The 17,334-nt window shown below is 47.6% G+C and overlaps 1 protein-coding gene across 1 annotated transcript in view; it reads right to left on the bottom strand.

The window, feature by feature from the left end:
* Positions 1–17,334, bottom strand: part of hyx (cell division cycle 73 hyrax) — a 118,534-nt gene that overhangs the window by 89,739 nt on the left and 11,461 nt on the right. The window contains exons 5-7 of the mRNA XM_084608873.1: positions 15,047–15,102; positions 12,970–13,055; positions 6,438–6,648 (exon numbers count right to left, since the gene is read on the bottom strand). Of these exons, the coding sequence (XP_084464999.1) occupies positions 6,438–6,648; positions 12,970–13,055; positions 15,047–15,102 (353 nt within the window). The remainder of the gene's footprint in view (positions 1–6,437; positions 6,649–12,969; positions 13,056–15,046; positions 15,103–17,334) is intronic.

The raw sequence follows: 17,334 nt of genomic DNA, 5'->3' as shown, positions 1-17,334 counted from the left end.
AAAGAAAAAAAAAAAAAAACCTTGTCAGCACAAAAACAATCTATTTTACGGGACCTTTTTAGGAGTTTCGACAGTGTCTTTTTTAGACTTCTCATATCTGGGCCTAAACACGGCTTTTGTGAACATGCGCTTCTTTTGCCCACATGTAGACCAAATTTGACAATATCTGAAGTGTCTAAAATGCAACTCAGTAGAACACCGTTGTTACGTTCCTCACTGCTGCGTTTTCCCGGCTGTTACGTCGCTTTCATCCGGTCCCGGCATTGCTCCCGTAGGATCCAATGTATTCGGATCCTCGTTGTTACGTTGTAGCTGTGAAAACGTTCCCGCATGATACGTCACAACTGGTTACCGCGAACCCGCCTGAGACAACGCGCGCCGACGACCATTTTGACTTTTGAAGAGTCTTGGCTAGGCTTGGCTATGGAACTAATTTCAAGGAGCCGCACGCGAGTTGGAGAGGCCGCCACTAGATGGCCATCTGCCCCGTGAACGTCGGCTAGGTGGCGTGCACCGCCACCGCCCGATTCAAAGGGTTCAGCTTCATCCACCCATCCATCTGTCGAACCAGTCCACGACAAAGCAGGTCGTAAACCAGTTGAACTAACCCTTGTTCTTTGTATCCGACGATCGTGATCTGGCGTTCTTCGATAGCGTCGCGCAAGCGGAAGGCACTTTCTCTCCAGGAAAAGCTGGACGCACTCAACGCTGTCGACAGGCAGCCAGCGCGGAAAAGAATTAATATTGCCAAAGACCTTGGTCTGCCACCATCGATGCTTAACAGCATCGTCTCAAAGCATGCCGAGATTGAAGGCAATGCAGCACTTTTCGGCCCGAAAGCTAAGCAGGCGCGTGGGGCCAAGTAGGGAGACCTCGACGAGGCTCTTCTGACATGGTTCAAGCAAGCTCGCGCTGCCGGCGTCAACTTTATTGGCAGCTTTTTGCGCGAGAAGGCAGTGGACATCGCCGACAGACTGGGCATCACGGACTTTGCGGCGTCGAATGGCTGGATCGACCGTTTCCGGAAGAGGCACGGCATTGCGTACAAGACAGTAAGCGGTGAATCAGCAAGTGTGAACTTGGCAACAGTCGACGATTAAGAGGCCACACTATATGCTATACTAATTGAGGGCTATCCTTGTGACATCTACAACGCCGATGAAACGGACCTTTTTTTCGGGTGCAGCCGTCGAAGTCCCAAAGCCTGAAAGGAGAAGCGTGTCACGGAGGCAAAAACAGCAAAGAGCGATTGACGGTGCTCCTTTGCTGCAACATGGATGGTTCCGATAAGTTAAAACCATGGGTAATCGGCTAATACAGTGAAATCTCGTTACTACGAACACCACATTAACGAACTTTTCAAGTTAACGAATTTTTTAAGAATCCCCGGCAGATTTGCCATGTTTTCAATGTAAAACTATTTCAGAATTACGAATTTCAAAATAGCGTATATTTCAGAATAACGAACATATTTTATTTCTTGTTCTATAATTTTGGAACATCAGTATTACTAATTTGGCCAAAATTAACAGCACCGCAGCTTGCAACTCTCGCGTGAAACGAAACAGAAACCGCCGTTTCTGTGTGTATGGTCCGTGGGCTGTAGCTATCATCATCAGGACATCTAGGACCAGCTCCTAGCGCCACCATGAAGCTATGGTTTATTACGCAGTAGCCAGCAGGCCTAGCTGCCTGCATTTTTTTTCTTCCTGTGTTGTGTGCCGTACGCGACTCGGTCGTTCGTGCGTTCGCACGAGCGGGACGCTATTTTTTTTTTTTTTTTTTTTTGCCGCTGATTATCTTATTGCGAAGTTTGTGCGAAATTTGCGATGATATTAGCCAGCGAAGTGCCAAGAAGATATGAACGCAGCTGCTTTCACTGCAAGAAATCGACGCAGGGAAAAAGCGATTCGGCCTCTACAGACAGCTAGCATTGCCCCATCGACTGCCGCGATCATTATGAAAGACCGAGACAAGATTTTCAAAGCTCAGGGAGCATTGAAGATGGGGTCATAAAAAACTCCGATGTGTGTGTGTTTTTTTTCTCACATGGACAAAGTCCGTACTTTTATCGCTCAGTGCAATCACGCACGCGATGAGGTATTCTGGAAAGCGGAAGGTGTATGTGCTGTAGTGGTGTAATGTAGTGCGCGGTCGTGTTTGCTGCACGCGGCAGAAGAAAATAATGAATTTCTTCAAATAAATCAGCTTTGGAGTTAGTGCAACCTTTTCACTTGAGGTTTTGCTTGTCTACACACGTGCCTACTGCCAAGGTACGTCATTTTCATACCTAGGTTTGACCACTAGCTTATAATCGCAGATTTTTCATTACAACGATATTTCAAAATAACGAATGATTTTTCGCGGTCCCGCGGGATTCGTTATATCGAGATTTGACTGTATTGGAACCCGCGGTGCTTGAAGAACACTCGCCGGTTGCCTTGTCACTACAGAAGTAACAGTCACGTGGATGACGTGTTCGTTGTTCGAAGAATTTTTTCGCTACTTCGACAGCAAGATGGGATCCCAGTGCAGGAGTGTTCTCCTTTTTCTAGACAATTGTGCTGCCCACCCAAGAGACCCGGAGTTTCTTCGGAACGTCAAGCTTGTGTTTTTCCCACCGAACACTACAAGCCATCTGCAGCCGCTGGATGCCGGCGTCAGAAAGAACCTGAGGCATTCCTACCGGAAGTGTGTTGTGAAGCACTGTCTTGCGCATATTGATCGTGGACAGCAGCCTACGACCATTTCGGTGCTTTACGCTATGCACTATGTCACTTCAGCGTGGGCTGCAGTGGCCGCATCAACTGCACAGCACTGCTTCGCGCAGTGTGGCTTTCGCACGGACAGCAAAGGGGAATTTCCTGGCACAGACGCTGGGGAGTCGGAAGCAGCCTCTTGCGATCAAGAGCTCACTGAGGCGATGGATGCGTTGGGTGCCACGGGACTCACATGACGACTACGTCGCAGTGGATGCTGCCGTCGTGACATCAGAGTGCCAGAGTATCGGTGATATTGTTGCGAGCTCGGTTGCAAGTGAAGCCGCAGATTGTGATGACGAGCTCGAGCCACACGATTCCGAGGATTTGTCAGATCCGAGCTTTGGAGAAGCGGTCGCGGCTCTGGACCTCCTCCGTAGGTATGTCACACCTCAAAGTGACGTGGACAGCAATGCGGCTTTCCAGGCTATTGAGAAGCGCCTGGTGTTTTCTAGCGAGCGAAAGAAACGGCAGTCCACTATTCTTGATTTTTTTAAGTCCTAACGTCACTTTGCGGAAATACACTGTTTGAAGTGAAAGCTGCACCGTTCTCGTTCCTTTTCGGAGCCTTCCTCATTGTTGGGTTTTCCCGGCTGTAACGTTTTTTTTTCTCGGATCGGTGAAAAACGTATGAACGGGGTTCTACTGTATTTATGAAGCATCCAGTGATAGCTTATAAATGAAAACAATGCACCATGTATATACAGTCGAACCCGGATATATCGAACTCGAAGGGGATCGCGAAATAGTTCGATATATAGATAATTCGATATACAGAAATCGGCTTGTGACGGCACTTACGAAGCGAAACAACGATATTGTATTTGTGGCGTAATCAATCCATTCGCATAATGAACCCACCCTTCACTTTTGCACACGAGAATTTGGAAAAAGAAAAAAAAAACCGTTAAGGCCAGCTCACTCGCATGCAAGCGATTGAGCGATCTCAGCCACGAGCGACAGCGACAGAGCGAAAACTTTCCAACTTGTTGGAACTGCGTCCCTCTCGTCGCTCGGGCCACCGCGGCAGCTCGAAACAAGGTTTCGGTGTCGCCGCGGCAGAAATCGCGAGCGTTTTCGCTGCATGTCGATGGCATGTGCCACTCAGTTTCGGTCGTCTCATCAACAGCTCACTTCTTGGCAGCGTGCCAAGATGCTGCACAGCAATAATAGCGCAGGGCGACGCATTTATCTTTTGATAGCTCCTGCGGTGGCGGGGAGCGAACTTGGCAGAGTGCCCGTGATGGCTTGATTGCACAAGCCTGGTTCTATTTATCACGCCGCGCTTGGGGCGGGCGTCATGATCGCAGCTGACCACGTGCTTTCGTTGATTCATACGTGTAAGGATAAACGACTCCCCCCCCCAAAAAAGAAAAACCTGCTGCTTTTTAATGTCCGCAGCCGGCCATATCTTACGCTACGCCCCGCGTACCGCTAAGCGATAAGAATGGATGACTCTCGCAAAAAAAAAAAGAAAAAAAACACACACACACAAAGAGAGAGGGAGAGATCTGCCGCTTAACGTCCGCAGGCGCCATAGCCACGTCAGCCGCAGCGCGCAGTGTTCGCAACACACGCTGGAGAAATTTGCGTCCGACGTCTGCCTGAAAACGGGCTGAGCTGGCTTGACACATGCGTAAACTCGTGCTGAAGCAAAGAGATAGCTCGGCAAAAGAATGGGCACACCCACGCACATGTCTTGCAAACTTCGTGTACTGGCGCGCGGGAAAGGATAACTGCAGATACGCGCGCGCCTTTGGGGAATGGGCGCGGCGCTGCCCAGACCAGCCGTCGCCGATCTGTCCCCTCATTCCTTCCGCGCGTGGCTTGAAAACGTCACGCGGCAAACGGCCAAGGGTTATGCGACCGTCTTTGGGGAAGGCACACTTTCCAGTGCGTGGTGTGGAGTTCTATATATCGAACGACCGCTGAAATTGAGTTCGATATATGACGCGGCTTTCATGGGATTTTCAAGGGGATATTCCGTGAGTTCGATATAACCACAATTTGATATAACCGGGTTCGATATAACCGGATTCGACTGTAATTGTTTCAATATGATGCACGCTGACACTAGTTTGCTCAGTTTTACATAGACAAGAAAAACCACTGAGCACTACTCTGTTTCTCAGTTGGGAGAGAAAGCACTCAGCTTTCCAGAAATAAAAAGAGATTTGCAAAAAGGAGATATAAGTTGTACATTTAGTATTCAAGTAGCATTTCTATCATCTACTCACTGAACACCCACCATTCGCTGTGGCCTCTGTCCACAAGTGAATGCACACGAAAGGCACCGTTCTGGGGAAGTTTCAGATGCTTTCGAATAGTCAATTACGCTGACATCACTAACGTTCTCATGAATGAAGATTTATGATTAACACTCTACACGAAGTAAGCTACGAAAGCACAAGCTCACTGCAAAAGTGCATGGACAGAGCGGCAGACATAGCTATCGGCATGCGCTTTAGCGATCACCATCATCGTCCCATCGAGTGAGTGTACTGCATTTCGAGTTGCTTTTTAGTATCTTTGCCTAGAGACTTGTCTACAGTATGCCTTGAGTCGCATTCCCCAATTGCAGAGCATTGGTACAAAGCCACCCAATGGCAGTCGCTGCAGGCTCTCCCATTTCACCCAGTCTATGTGGCAGTGCTCAACATGGTGCTTTCAGCAGCAACAATTAGTTTTTTTTCAAAAGCAGCAGCGCACTGCTGACACTGTGCAAGGTGCGAGTACTGCTTCATAGTGTAAATATCACTCCGTCAGTATGCTGAAATGGCGTCAAAATCGTACTGCTAGACAGTGTCCCCTCTTGCTGCAAGCATGAAAGTGATAGCTCTGACTGATACCTGCTGGAAACTGTGGATAAAAGTTGGGGCAGAAATTCCGTGTGTTAACCCTTTGAGGGTTTTTGCCGTAAATGTACTGCGGCGGTTTTCCGTCCCTTGAGGTTTTTTGCCATACCGGTAGGGTTTCAATCCTCCGTTTGAAATTTCGCGCCCTAATGACGATGCATGCTCACTGACAGGTGCTGCCACATCCTGGGGCTTACAAGAAGCCCTTGAAATTTATTGCGCTGCCTTTTTGCAAAGATAAACAGACGTGTTTCCTAGCTGCAGCGTGCCTTCCGGTCTACAGCAACGCTGCCACCCTACTGCGGTTTCGGTTTTGCCATGTGATCGCAACAAAGGCGCGAAACTTGATTTATATCTTTATGGGCGCTTCGGTGCAGGGGATAAACAGAACTGATTCCTAGCTGCAGCTTGTGGCCCGGTCTCCGGCAAGGCCCTTGCATGGTTTCGGTTACCTCCCCCCCTCGTGATCGCAATGGAGGCACGCAAAACTTGATTTGTATCTTTATGGCCACTCTGGGTGCAGGGGTCCCAGAAACCGCTTTCCATCTTTATTGGGGCTGCTGGTAGCTTGTTTATCATTGATGCTCACAAGGTATTCCTGCTCCCCTTGTGGTTTCCAGAGTTTGCACTCTGGAGCAACGTTGACTCCAAAATACGGTTCCTAAAATTTTTCTACAACTTTTCCTTGATTTTACTCGTATTGAACTTTCAAAATCCGCAATAAAGTAATTTCACCATCTGGGACCCTCAAAGGGTTAAAATGTGAAACACATGCAATGAGTGTGCAGTGCCTCACTGTTTATAGAAGGCAGCGCTCCCTTACCTTAGCTGCACTCTGAAGCACAGTAGCCCGCGTGCGCCACTGACGTTCGCGGCTCACGATATCTCGTGTGACATCGACATCATACTCGAGGATGCCTTGCATATCAGCCAAGCCCAAGTCATCATCCCCCTTGATGGTGGCCCGCTTTTTGGCCAACCGCTTGGCCTTGATGGCTGCAATCTTCTCTACAGACATGGCCTCCGAAAGGGACCTGGTACGTGGAAGAAGTAGACATCAGTGCCTCGCCCTTACATGCAAGCAATAAAAGCTTTCTGCAACAACACTCCTCTCCTCAAACATTGAATGCGACAAGGCTCCCTCTGGTGTTTCTTTGAGCCTTACAGATCAAACCGCACCCAAACCCTGAAAACATGCTCAAAAAGATGTACAGATTTTTCCAACTTGGTGGGACCTGTAAAATAAAATCCCACAGTCCAAAAGATCTGTGCACTTCAAGAATATATAACTGTACCAACAAAGGCTGGTTAAAAAATAATTATTTCACCAATTCCCGCGTAGCACTTGCTAACGATAGCATTAGCTAGTGGTCGAGCCAGAATTATAATTTTGCAATGATGCATTGACTTCATTCTAATGCGCACCTCTTCTCCGTTCAATATAGCCCAAAAATGGCACGCGCAATAAAAGTGGGCAGGAAGATAAAGCTACGCCAGCAACACCCTGTTGAAGGGGTGGAAGCAGGCTCTAGCTTTTTGGAGCATTTTGGAGCAGGCTGACAGTATTAAATGTGCCCAAGAGCAATTTGTTTCGCAACTAGCCCTGTAAAACTAGTAGAACAGAAAAAAAACGAGAAGCTGGAGAGAGATTTCAATTTGGACAAACTACGAGACACTGCGGCGGATGTCGCTGTGCAGCAAAAAGAGGGGGAATAAAATGGAAGCAACATCGTTGAGCTTCAGGGCCACAACGTGCTTGCCAACGCTCTATCCCGCATTCAAACATAGCATGGGAAGGGGACGTCCTCGGAGCATGCACCAAGAGAGCAGCGGTGTTCTAAGCTCGCCTTTTTGGACAATTGTTGTTGTTTTGTTGATGCACATGCATGTTTGTCGTGTTTTCTTTTTTTTACCGCAGGTTGAAAATGTGTGTTTCTGGGTTGCACTGCGCTGTTTTGAGAAGTGTATCATGGATTTATGTGCTTGCATGCCTGTATTTCTTTTTCGCTATTTTATGAACAAGCCCGGTGCCACGAGGGAAAGATTTCGTGCATCTCAGCGCAAGGGGGCAAGTGCGGCGGCATGAGGGGCTTCGGTGGCATTTCTTATTTTGTGTGGGATAACTAACCAGGGAGCTGTTCTTTTCGAATTGGCCAAAGAAAAAAAAAAAAAAAAGGCGAAGGGGGGAGGTAGCACAACGCAGCCAGAGTGCGTCGTGGAGAAAGCAGAGGGAAGAAAATAGTGCACTCCGGTCAAATGAAAACGAAAAGGTAGAGCGGGCTGGACCCACGAAAGGCACAGCGGGGACGCAAGGAGAAGGGGGGTGTGAGCTCGAGAGGGTACTGTAGCCTGTCCCACAAACGGCGCCGCGCTTCCTGGAAAGACGGGCGTTCGGCTCTCATGGGGTGCCAAGGCTCGGGTTTCAGGTTTGAAACAGCCGAGAGGCGTGTTGTCTTCTGCGCGCGAGGCGACGATAGAAATGGCCAGCACGGTGCACCTCTGTGTTTTCTTTGTGGCATAGCTAGCCAGGGCGGCGAGCTGCTTCGCTTGTGTGTGATGTTTTTTGTTTTTCTTTTCTATATGAAGTGTTTAATTCGGGAGAAAGTGGCGGGAAAATTGTTCATTGGTTGTAGTGTTGCGAGGGGGTTGTCATTGGCTAAACAGCAAGGTTTGGCGGGAATTGCTTGAGATCGGGGTGCGGGAATGAGAGAGTGGGGCTTTTGCTGGACGGCAGCCATGCGGGCCAGTCGTGTGTGACTGGTGGTGGCCCGGGGCCGTAGGTAGGAGACAACGAGGATGAAGTAGACAGGAGTTCGTGGCGGTGGCCGATAGTAGGCTCGGCGTCATGTAATCTGAATGTAATGAAAAGTGTGAGATAGATATGTTTATTTGAGTGTGCCTTAACAGCCAAGTGGCCTAAAGGAGCACACACTAGGTCAGATACATCAGAATGACCACTTAAAAACATTTAAAACCAAGCATGAAAACAACAATTAGGCAAAAATGTCCATGTCAATAAACATTTTGTTATACAGGATTTGCAAACGAGTCATTGGACAGTTGGCGTGCAAATCTGGATAAAATGTGTCAAAACATTTTGCGGCCTTTGGCACACGAAAATTCAGCGACATCAGTTAAGGTCTCACAGTTAATGAAACCGTGCACAACTTTCTGCAGAAACTGCATGTCACGTATGAGTCGCCTGTCGCCAAGAGTAGACATATTGAGGTCTGCCAAGAGAGAATCGTAGTCGTAGAAACGACGACGTCCAATATATCTATCATAAAAGATGCATACGAACTTACGCTGGACATTTTCAATTTTTTTGCAGTAGGTGGCCGATACATTATTCCAGGCTACTGACGCGAACTCAAGACATGGTCTAACAAGGGCACAGTATAAAGTGCGTAGACATTCGTGCCGTTGAAATTTTTTTGTTAGTCTAGAGATAAGACCAATATGTCTCAATGCATGTAATACAATTTAATTTACATGCAATCTAAAACCAAGCCTTGAATCAACAACACCACCAAGGTCTCGTACATTGGCCACACGAGAAATCTGACCCGCCAAAAGTGTACAATCAAGCACAACTGCGTCACGTTTCCTAGTTAGAGACAGGACAGAAGTCTTCTTAATATTCAACTTGAAGTGATTCAACAAACACCATTTCTCGTGTCAGCTTGCAATTGGCGGCAGTCCTCAATATCTTAAATATTACGGAATAATTTGAAATCATCTACGAAGAGCAAAATTCTCGAGTTCTTGACATGTAACGGCAAATCATTAACAAACACTAAAAACAACAGCGGTCTTCAAGTTGGAGCCTTGAGGCACTCCCGAAGATGATAGAAATTCGTTGGACACACAGCCGGAAAATCTGACCATGTGTTAGTTCTGCTTATTTTATTTTGAGTTAATAAATGTTTAGTCAGCATTGGAAAAGCATCGGACGGTGGTCACTCATTTGATGGACGACGTGTGCTCAACTCTGCAGCTGTCAGTCGCAAAGCAAGTCCTCCAGGGTCCGGCACGAGACCCTCCTTTCGCACCCGTCACCATCAACCGAGAGGGAAGCCCTTCCACCGACTTAAAAATCAGTCGAGGTGGAGGGCGTTCGTATTTGTTTGCATTTAACTCTCGCTTTGCCGACAACATGGCCAAGATAAAGGTCCTTTTGGTGAAGGCCATCTATTTTGCAAGTGGAGCCTGGAGGAACGTGAAGCACCTGACTATCGCTCACTGCTTTTAGAAAGCTGTCTTCTCCCAAAACATCGGCATGGACACGGCGCTTCCCAAGGACGAAACTACCGCGGTTAACATCACTGCAACAGCTGATGATGCTGCCACGACAGCCTGCTTGGAGCAGCTATGGAAGTCCATTAACGAGTTGGACCTTGTGCCTCCAGGTCTGTCCCACATGGACTTAATTTCCACCGACGACGAACTTGTTGCCACGGAGGGCTTCACGAGTGACGAAGTTGCCGGGAACATCATGGGACGGAGAGTGCCCCCGAGAGTGACTGCGATGACGCTGGTTGCACCCCCAAGCCAGTGACCTCTGCAGCAGCCACCACAGCTGTTGACACACTACGGATGTTCATACCTCTTCGGTTTGCTGTTGGACGGTATGGAGGCTGCGATCCTGAAGACCGTACAGTAGACTCCCGTTAAGACGAACTCGCTTAAGATGAACCCTCGGTTAAGATGAACAGTGGAGGTCGTTTGTTTGGTTCCCCATAGAGTAAATGCAAAAAAAATCCGCTTAAGATGAACACTTTGCAATCGCTAATCGGTTAAGATGAATTTTCACGGCCGGCCGCACCCCACCCGCGCAGCTTACTCGACCGTCCGAAAAGAAAAAAAAAAAAAAGCTTTCCAGTGCCACGACCATCCGTGCCGCCGACAAGCACGTCGGCGTCGGAAATGAGATTCTATGAAGGCGGAAGAGTGCCACTGCTCGTCCTCTCCCACCGTTCCCCCCCTCACTCCTTTTGTCCCCGCAGTAGGAGTAGGTTCGCGTTTCGCGTCGCGCCGGCTGTCTTGGTACGACCTCGGGCAAGGACGAAACAGAGCACAGAGAGGGAGAGAGAAAAAAACCAGGCTGTACGCTATCACCTCGTGGTGTGCGCTGTTTGTTTTCGTGCGCGCCGTGTTGCTACTATGGCTAGTCGGCCAACAACTCGAAAAAAGCCGCTTGAGCTTTGTAAGGCCGAAGTTTTGATCGAAGTTCGCGCCGGCCGGCTTTCAAACACTGAAATAGCACGCAAGTTCGGCATCGCGAAAAGTACCGTGAGCGGTATCGTGAAGGACGAAGTGCGGATTACCAGTGCTTTGGAAGATGGTGAGTTTGCGCCGAAGCGGAAGAGGATGCGCACAGGTGAAGAGAGCGCGCAGTGCGAATTTGCCAGTGAATGGAGTGCTACTGAAAGCTAAGGCGGAAGAAATTGCCCTGCGATTGAATGTCGAGTTTGCGTGCAGCGATGGGTGGCTCGACCGTTTTTGGAAAAGGCATGGACTGGCCTTTCGTAGTGTTGTCGGCGAGGCCACTGCAGTGGATGAAGCGGTCTACAGCGATTGGAGGCAGAACAAGATGAATGAACTCATGGATGAATATGACCCTCAAGACATATACAATGTGGACGAAACTGCGCTTTTCTACCAGCTACTCCCAAATAAAACGCTCGCATTTGCTGGTGATGACTGCATGGCGGGCAAACGGAGCAAGCTTCGAGTAACGGTCCTCGTGGGCGCAAATATGACTGGGACTGACAAACTAAAGTTGCTGGTGATTGGCAAATCTAAAGCACCACGCTGCTTTAAAAACATAAAAACGCTGCCGGTCAGTTACATGGCTAATTCAAAAGCGTGGATGACGCAGGCACTTTTCGAGCAGTGGCTTCAAAAGATGGATTGCCACTTCCAGAGACAGAAGAGAAAAGTTCTCGTTGTTGACAACTGTCCCGGACACGGCCACGTCGCCGGACTTCATGCCATCCGACTGGAGTTTCTACCAGCGAATACAACGGCGAAGCTGCAGCCTATGAACCAGGGAGTAATAAGTAGCTTGAAGAGGCACTATCGTCGCTCTCTGCTGCAAAGGATGCTGATTTGCATGGAGAGCAGCAAGGAGTACACAGTTAACCTGTTAAGTGCTGTCCACTTACTGACGAGCGCCTGGGAGCAGGTTACTCAAGCCACTATTGCCAACGTCTTCCGCCATGCAGGATTTGTGGCGCTTAGTGATTGCTCAGTGCAGATTGACTGCGATACTACGAATGAGGACCCCACTGCGAACATGGAGGATAGAAGCATTGTTTCTGTGCTGAGCAGTAAGGGTGTGTTCACTGACATCAGTGCGTATGTCAGCATTGACGGAAGTGTGGAAACGTGTAGGGCTGACACACTGGACGCTCTGACTGAAGAAGTGCTTGACCTACCATCGGAAACTGCTGCTGAAGGTGACAGCTTGAATGCAATGCTTGAATCTGCACTAGTTACCTGTGATGCAGCTGATGCCTGCCTAGACACTTTAGAGCAGTTTTTTGAACAGTGTGAGGGCACTGAAGGGTATCTTCAAAAGTTAAGCGAGATGTCTGCTTTTGTAGCAGGCCATCGATTTTCACAACAGACACAAAAAAAAAATAACAGACTGGGTAACAGTCAACAATGCCTGATGCCTTACTACTGCAAAGTGTAGTAGACAATCATTAGTCCAATAAATGCTTGTATTGCAGTTTATTTTCCTGAAAGGCCATTTTATTCATTTGTTCTCATATACGAGGTATTTGGACACACTCTGCATGCTCAAACATAATTTTTGGAAGCACTCCTGATTAGACGAACTTCTGATAAGACAAACAATTTTCATGGTCCCTTGGAGTTCTGTCTTAAAGGGAGTCTACTGTACTTGCAAAATGTGTTCAGGGAACGCTGGACCTCTTCGTTCAGCAACGATAAAACAATTTACTCAGATTTCTCTTTTTTTTTTCTTCATACTTCAGATATAACGAAATAGCGGAAATAGCGAAACGATTTTCAATTCCCGCTGACTTCGTTAAAACAGGGCTAGACTAGTTGTCTAAGCAGCACAGTCAACTGTTGATGCCAGGACCTCTCCTTTTGCCCTAACTTGAGCCACACCATCAAAGTTGGCAGCTTTGCCTCAAGCCCTTCTGCATACAGTGCTAGTTACCAGCACACACGATGCCTTTGAAGAATCTGCAATATTTTTCCCCGAGTTTTGATACACGTGCAAGCACACACACACAGGCACACACCTCTTGCCTCCTCTTGATTGGCATCACGTTGCTAAGCCACTGAACAGGCGTGCACTACAATGAGAGTGGCACTACCTGATCTGTTCGGTGACAACGGGAGCCTCTTTGGGGGCGTCCAGGCGTGCCGAGAACTGCTCTTTGGCACGCTGCATCTGAGTCTCCTGCAGACAGAGCCACACAGTGTGTGTCAGCCCACGACCGTAGCTAGAACCACAGGTGCTGCTTGTCAATACAACAGAGGAACTTCCGGTGCACTTAAACCGAAGCTCTGGTCCCATCGTGTCCCTTTAAAGGGCTCTGACCACCTCAAAGCTGAAATGCCGAGCCGCAATGGGCTTCCCAGTACTTTCTGTGCAATTTTTTTTTTATTGTACTGCAACCCATGCACTCCCACTTAAAACTCCTGCATTGAACTGGAGTATTTTCAAATAAAAAAATTCGAGAATGTCTAGATTCCGCCTTGATTTCCGATATCTGATGACCTGTTTGCCTGGAGACCACAGCTGGCCGATTTCACACTTTTTTCTGTTTTCGTTATTGACACGCTCACTGCGTTGTGGGTCATCTTATTTACTGATGCTGTGCAATGAGGAATCCAGGCTCACAAAATGAAGCGGGACATATATTCCTGCCACACAGCATGAATAAATGTTAGCCGTAATTGCATTTATCTTAAATGACACGTTTTTACTCCATTTGTTTGTTTTTTCACGGGCTTTAACATCCCAAGGTGACTTAGGCTGTGAGAGACGCCATAGTGAAGGGCTTTGGAAATTTCGGCCACCTGGGGTTCAACAAGCATCGACATCACATAGCACTTGAGCGCCTTGCTTTCTGCCTCCATCGAAAAGTGGCCGCCGCACCCCTCAACTGCTCCGGCATTCCGTTCCAAGAAATATAAAGTGGAGCAGCCACGAATACCCACACTCAAAGAAAAACCTAGAAAGGATAGCAAATGCAAAATATAGTTGAATAATTAATTCTACAGCATGTGATCATCTATGTATACAGGGTGATTTGCAATACAGGCTAATTTATTATTATTTTTTTAACCGTTTACAAACTTGCATTTCAAAAACAATGAAAGATCCACCTGTATGGTGTGTGTAGGTTGGTTTTACAGCAAGGTAGACATCATATGGGTCATAGAGATTGATGATTAGGTGAGTGATAAACTGAAATTACCAAATTTTACTTTTTTAAGTGTTCTTAATCTGCAGTGAGATTTGAACTATTGAATGCCAAAATACACATCTGAAATCTCACTGAGTTGGCTAACTCACATTGCATGATTATATAATGATGTCTTGATGCGATGTAATGCCCCCAAAGTCATGTCAACTTCCTCAACATTGTTGTTGTGGTTGTAGGAAGAAGGAAAAAAAAATGCACGGGCCTGCTACTGGCTCTGTAGCTGAGCCAACTCCACTGCCTTGTGCGAACAGAAGAGAAAATAGAGAAGAAAAAGAAAAAGAAGAGGGAGAGAAAGACGCACGCCACAACAGCCGTCGTCCACCACCGAAGCGGTGGCGGGTGCAATGATGGGCTACAACAGACAAAATACGGTGACAGGCTAGCCCCCGCCGCAAGCGGCGGTGACCCAGCCCCGTAGGGCCAGGAACAGCCACCCATCACCACCTCAAATACACACACAAACAGTGTCAGCATTTGACGATGCTTAGGGAATGTGGCAGATGCCATTCAGTGAATGTGCTATGCCGAAAGCCAATTCAACAAGCTTTGAGATGCATTTGGTTGATGTTCTATTATATTTTGAACCACAATGCCAATTAAGAAAATTTAAAAGCGGGATCACTTTGATGTTAGTAGACTTCAAACTTGAAATATAATACTGCCCTCAAAATGCTGCATTAGTTCATTTCAGTTAATTACTCATCTAATCCTGAAGGTACATCAAGTCTGCCTTGCTCGACATATGCCGGCCACACAGACGTATCTCTCCTGTAGTTTTAAAGATAGAAGAAGAAACGAAATCACCCTGCATGCTATGTAACCTTGGCAGGAAAGTAGTGTTTCTTGCCATCGTGCCATGAAGGTAAGTAGGGACCTGAACATTAGGAAAACCAAAACATGCCTTGTATCATAACCAGCGCTGGAAAAGAGGTTAGGCAGAGGCGACGGCTGCACTCACCTCCAGGCGTGGCTTCTTGACCACTTCATTCTGGGGTTCCTCTGCAGTCTTCTTCACTAGAGAAAGAAGTAAGCAAGCAACACTGGTCACCTGCACCCCCTTGTGTCACATCTCCCTTCCCCTAGCTGTCAGACCCTGCAAGCCCAACCACTAGTTACCATAGCTCGAAGAACAAAATGCCCTTCTTCCCACTGAAACTTGCTACTTCAGCTGGCATGGACAATTAGCACACACACTTTACAATACTATTAAAAATAAAAACTCTTTAGACGCCAATTCTATAGCCAAATGGGCGAGTTGGTGAAATACATTGAAGCCTCCAAACAGCGCATTCTGTGTTTCTTCTGCTTCTCTGTTTGTCTTTTGCGCTGTTTGGCCTTCAATTTAGACACCAAGCACTCTGCAGCACGCAGCACATACAAAGGGTTGTGAAATGATTTTGATGGTCACATTCAAATGCAACAAATCTGTATCTGTGGTCTTTGCGAGCATTCCTGATAAATTTAAAACCTCTATGTGACACTGCACTTGCCATACAGTAGAAACCCCCATACACAGTGGTCAAAAGTGTCAAAATTCAACTCTGGAATCCCTCAGGTGTGAGGGCGTCAGCTGTGAACCAGAGATACCGCTGAGCTGCCCACCTGTGTAAACATCACACTGCAGCCCTTGTTTCTTACAAGAGGAATGCCAAGGCCACAGGAGACCTGTGCAGTGTGATGTGATTTTTCACCACAGCAATGTGGAAACTGCTTTTAATAAGTATCCCGAGATGTGTGCACCTCATGAATATGTCATTCAACAACCATCTGGGGCTTTTTATCACAGTGCCACTCATGAAGCATTGGAATCCGTCCTGCTCTCCATCAGGATGTCTTTCTTGTCCACAGGAATTGCGCTCATCATCAAAAGATGCCCGACCTCACACCAGTAATGATTGGCTGCAGCAAACTACAATACAATTAGTAAAAGGTACTAGGGGGGTTGCTCAGGTGCCCAAAACACATCCTACAAAAGCCAGCTTAAGAGGCCCCATGAACCCAGGAAGCCGCATAATGGCTAGAGACCAGATGCTAGGCAAAGCACTACTAGCCCAATTCCCACAAATATGCCCCCGAAGCCGACCTGACCTTTGACCTTACCCCTCAATTTGGATGACTCTGACCTTTAGGTTAGGCCATGGGCATGGCTCTAGCAGGGGTAGTTGACAGGTGACATGGCGAGGCACTGACCGAACGGCCACGACACTGTGACATGGCAGGAGCTGCCAACTTCTCCTTCGAGATGCGAGGGTCACATGGGGATCGAAACACCTACTGGTCCCGAGTAAGACACACTACTCCCAAGCCATATGTAGGCACATTTGTACACCTTGATAAAAGTGGGATTTTATGTCAGGTGGCCTTTCATATAGCGGGGTAGCTTATGAATAAAGCCACTGAGTAAGTGTGAGTTAATAAAAGCACAAGGGGATTAGTGATTAAGAGAGTAGCAAGATGCATGTAAACAAGGAGCAGCAGGCTCTTAAAGATGAAGCTTAAGCCCCTCTCAGCGCTGCCTCTCAGTTGTCGCTCGGGGTCGCTTGCTCAACCACCTCACACAACGACCCTTGCTTCAGTCAGGTCACCGGTGCAGACCTATGCTCTGCACAAACATTGCAGGCAGCTGCCAAGCATTTTCAGGAACACATTAAGACACTTAATGAGCACAAGTGCAGTTACCCTTACCTGGGCTTGGTTTTCAGGTTGTGCTTTGCATAAACAGGGCAAGCAATACTACTGAAAAATACTCTGCACTGCCTGTCACTTTTTCCACAGGTCACAGCCACACCAGTTTCATATGCGAGTAAAAATTACGTGTTGACAATATGTTTATTACTGTTGGTATGTTGCCAACAAATGCCTATTTCTAGTGCGTACACAGTGAACATATCGAAATGAATTATACCGAACTGTCAAAATGTCACCTTAAAAATCCCAGACAAAAGTACAACAGCGCTGTTCAAGTTTGTCCATCCTGAGGGACATATCACAAGTGCCCCCTACAATCGGACCGCCCTCCTACGTCACACATGGTGCCTGTTGCTAGCTCTTGCACTGAAGAACCACGCGACATGGTGAATGGCGGGTGTGCTCCAGGGTGGCCTTAGGTCCAACATGCTTGTTTCCATGGCAACAATGCGATCGTGCCAGCTCAGCTGACCAAAGGCCTGCTCCACTTCTGAAGGTGATTGATACTGTATCTCAATTTTAACAGAAATGTTCATGTCTTTATAGCGTACGAGTAAT

Source organism: Amblyomma maculatum, chromosome 7, assembly GCF_055883805.1.
Source record: "Amblyomma maculatum isolate TAMU_Amacu chromosome 7, ASM5588380v1, whole genome shotgun sequence".
In the NCBI taxonomy this organism is placed as follows: domain Eukaryota; kingdom Metazoa; phylum Arthropoda; class Arachnida; order Ixodida; family Ixodidae; genus Amblyomma; species Amblyomma maculatum.
Note: the sequence above shows the minus strand (reverse complement) of the source record. Positions and strands in the feature narration are given on the sequence as shown.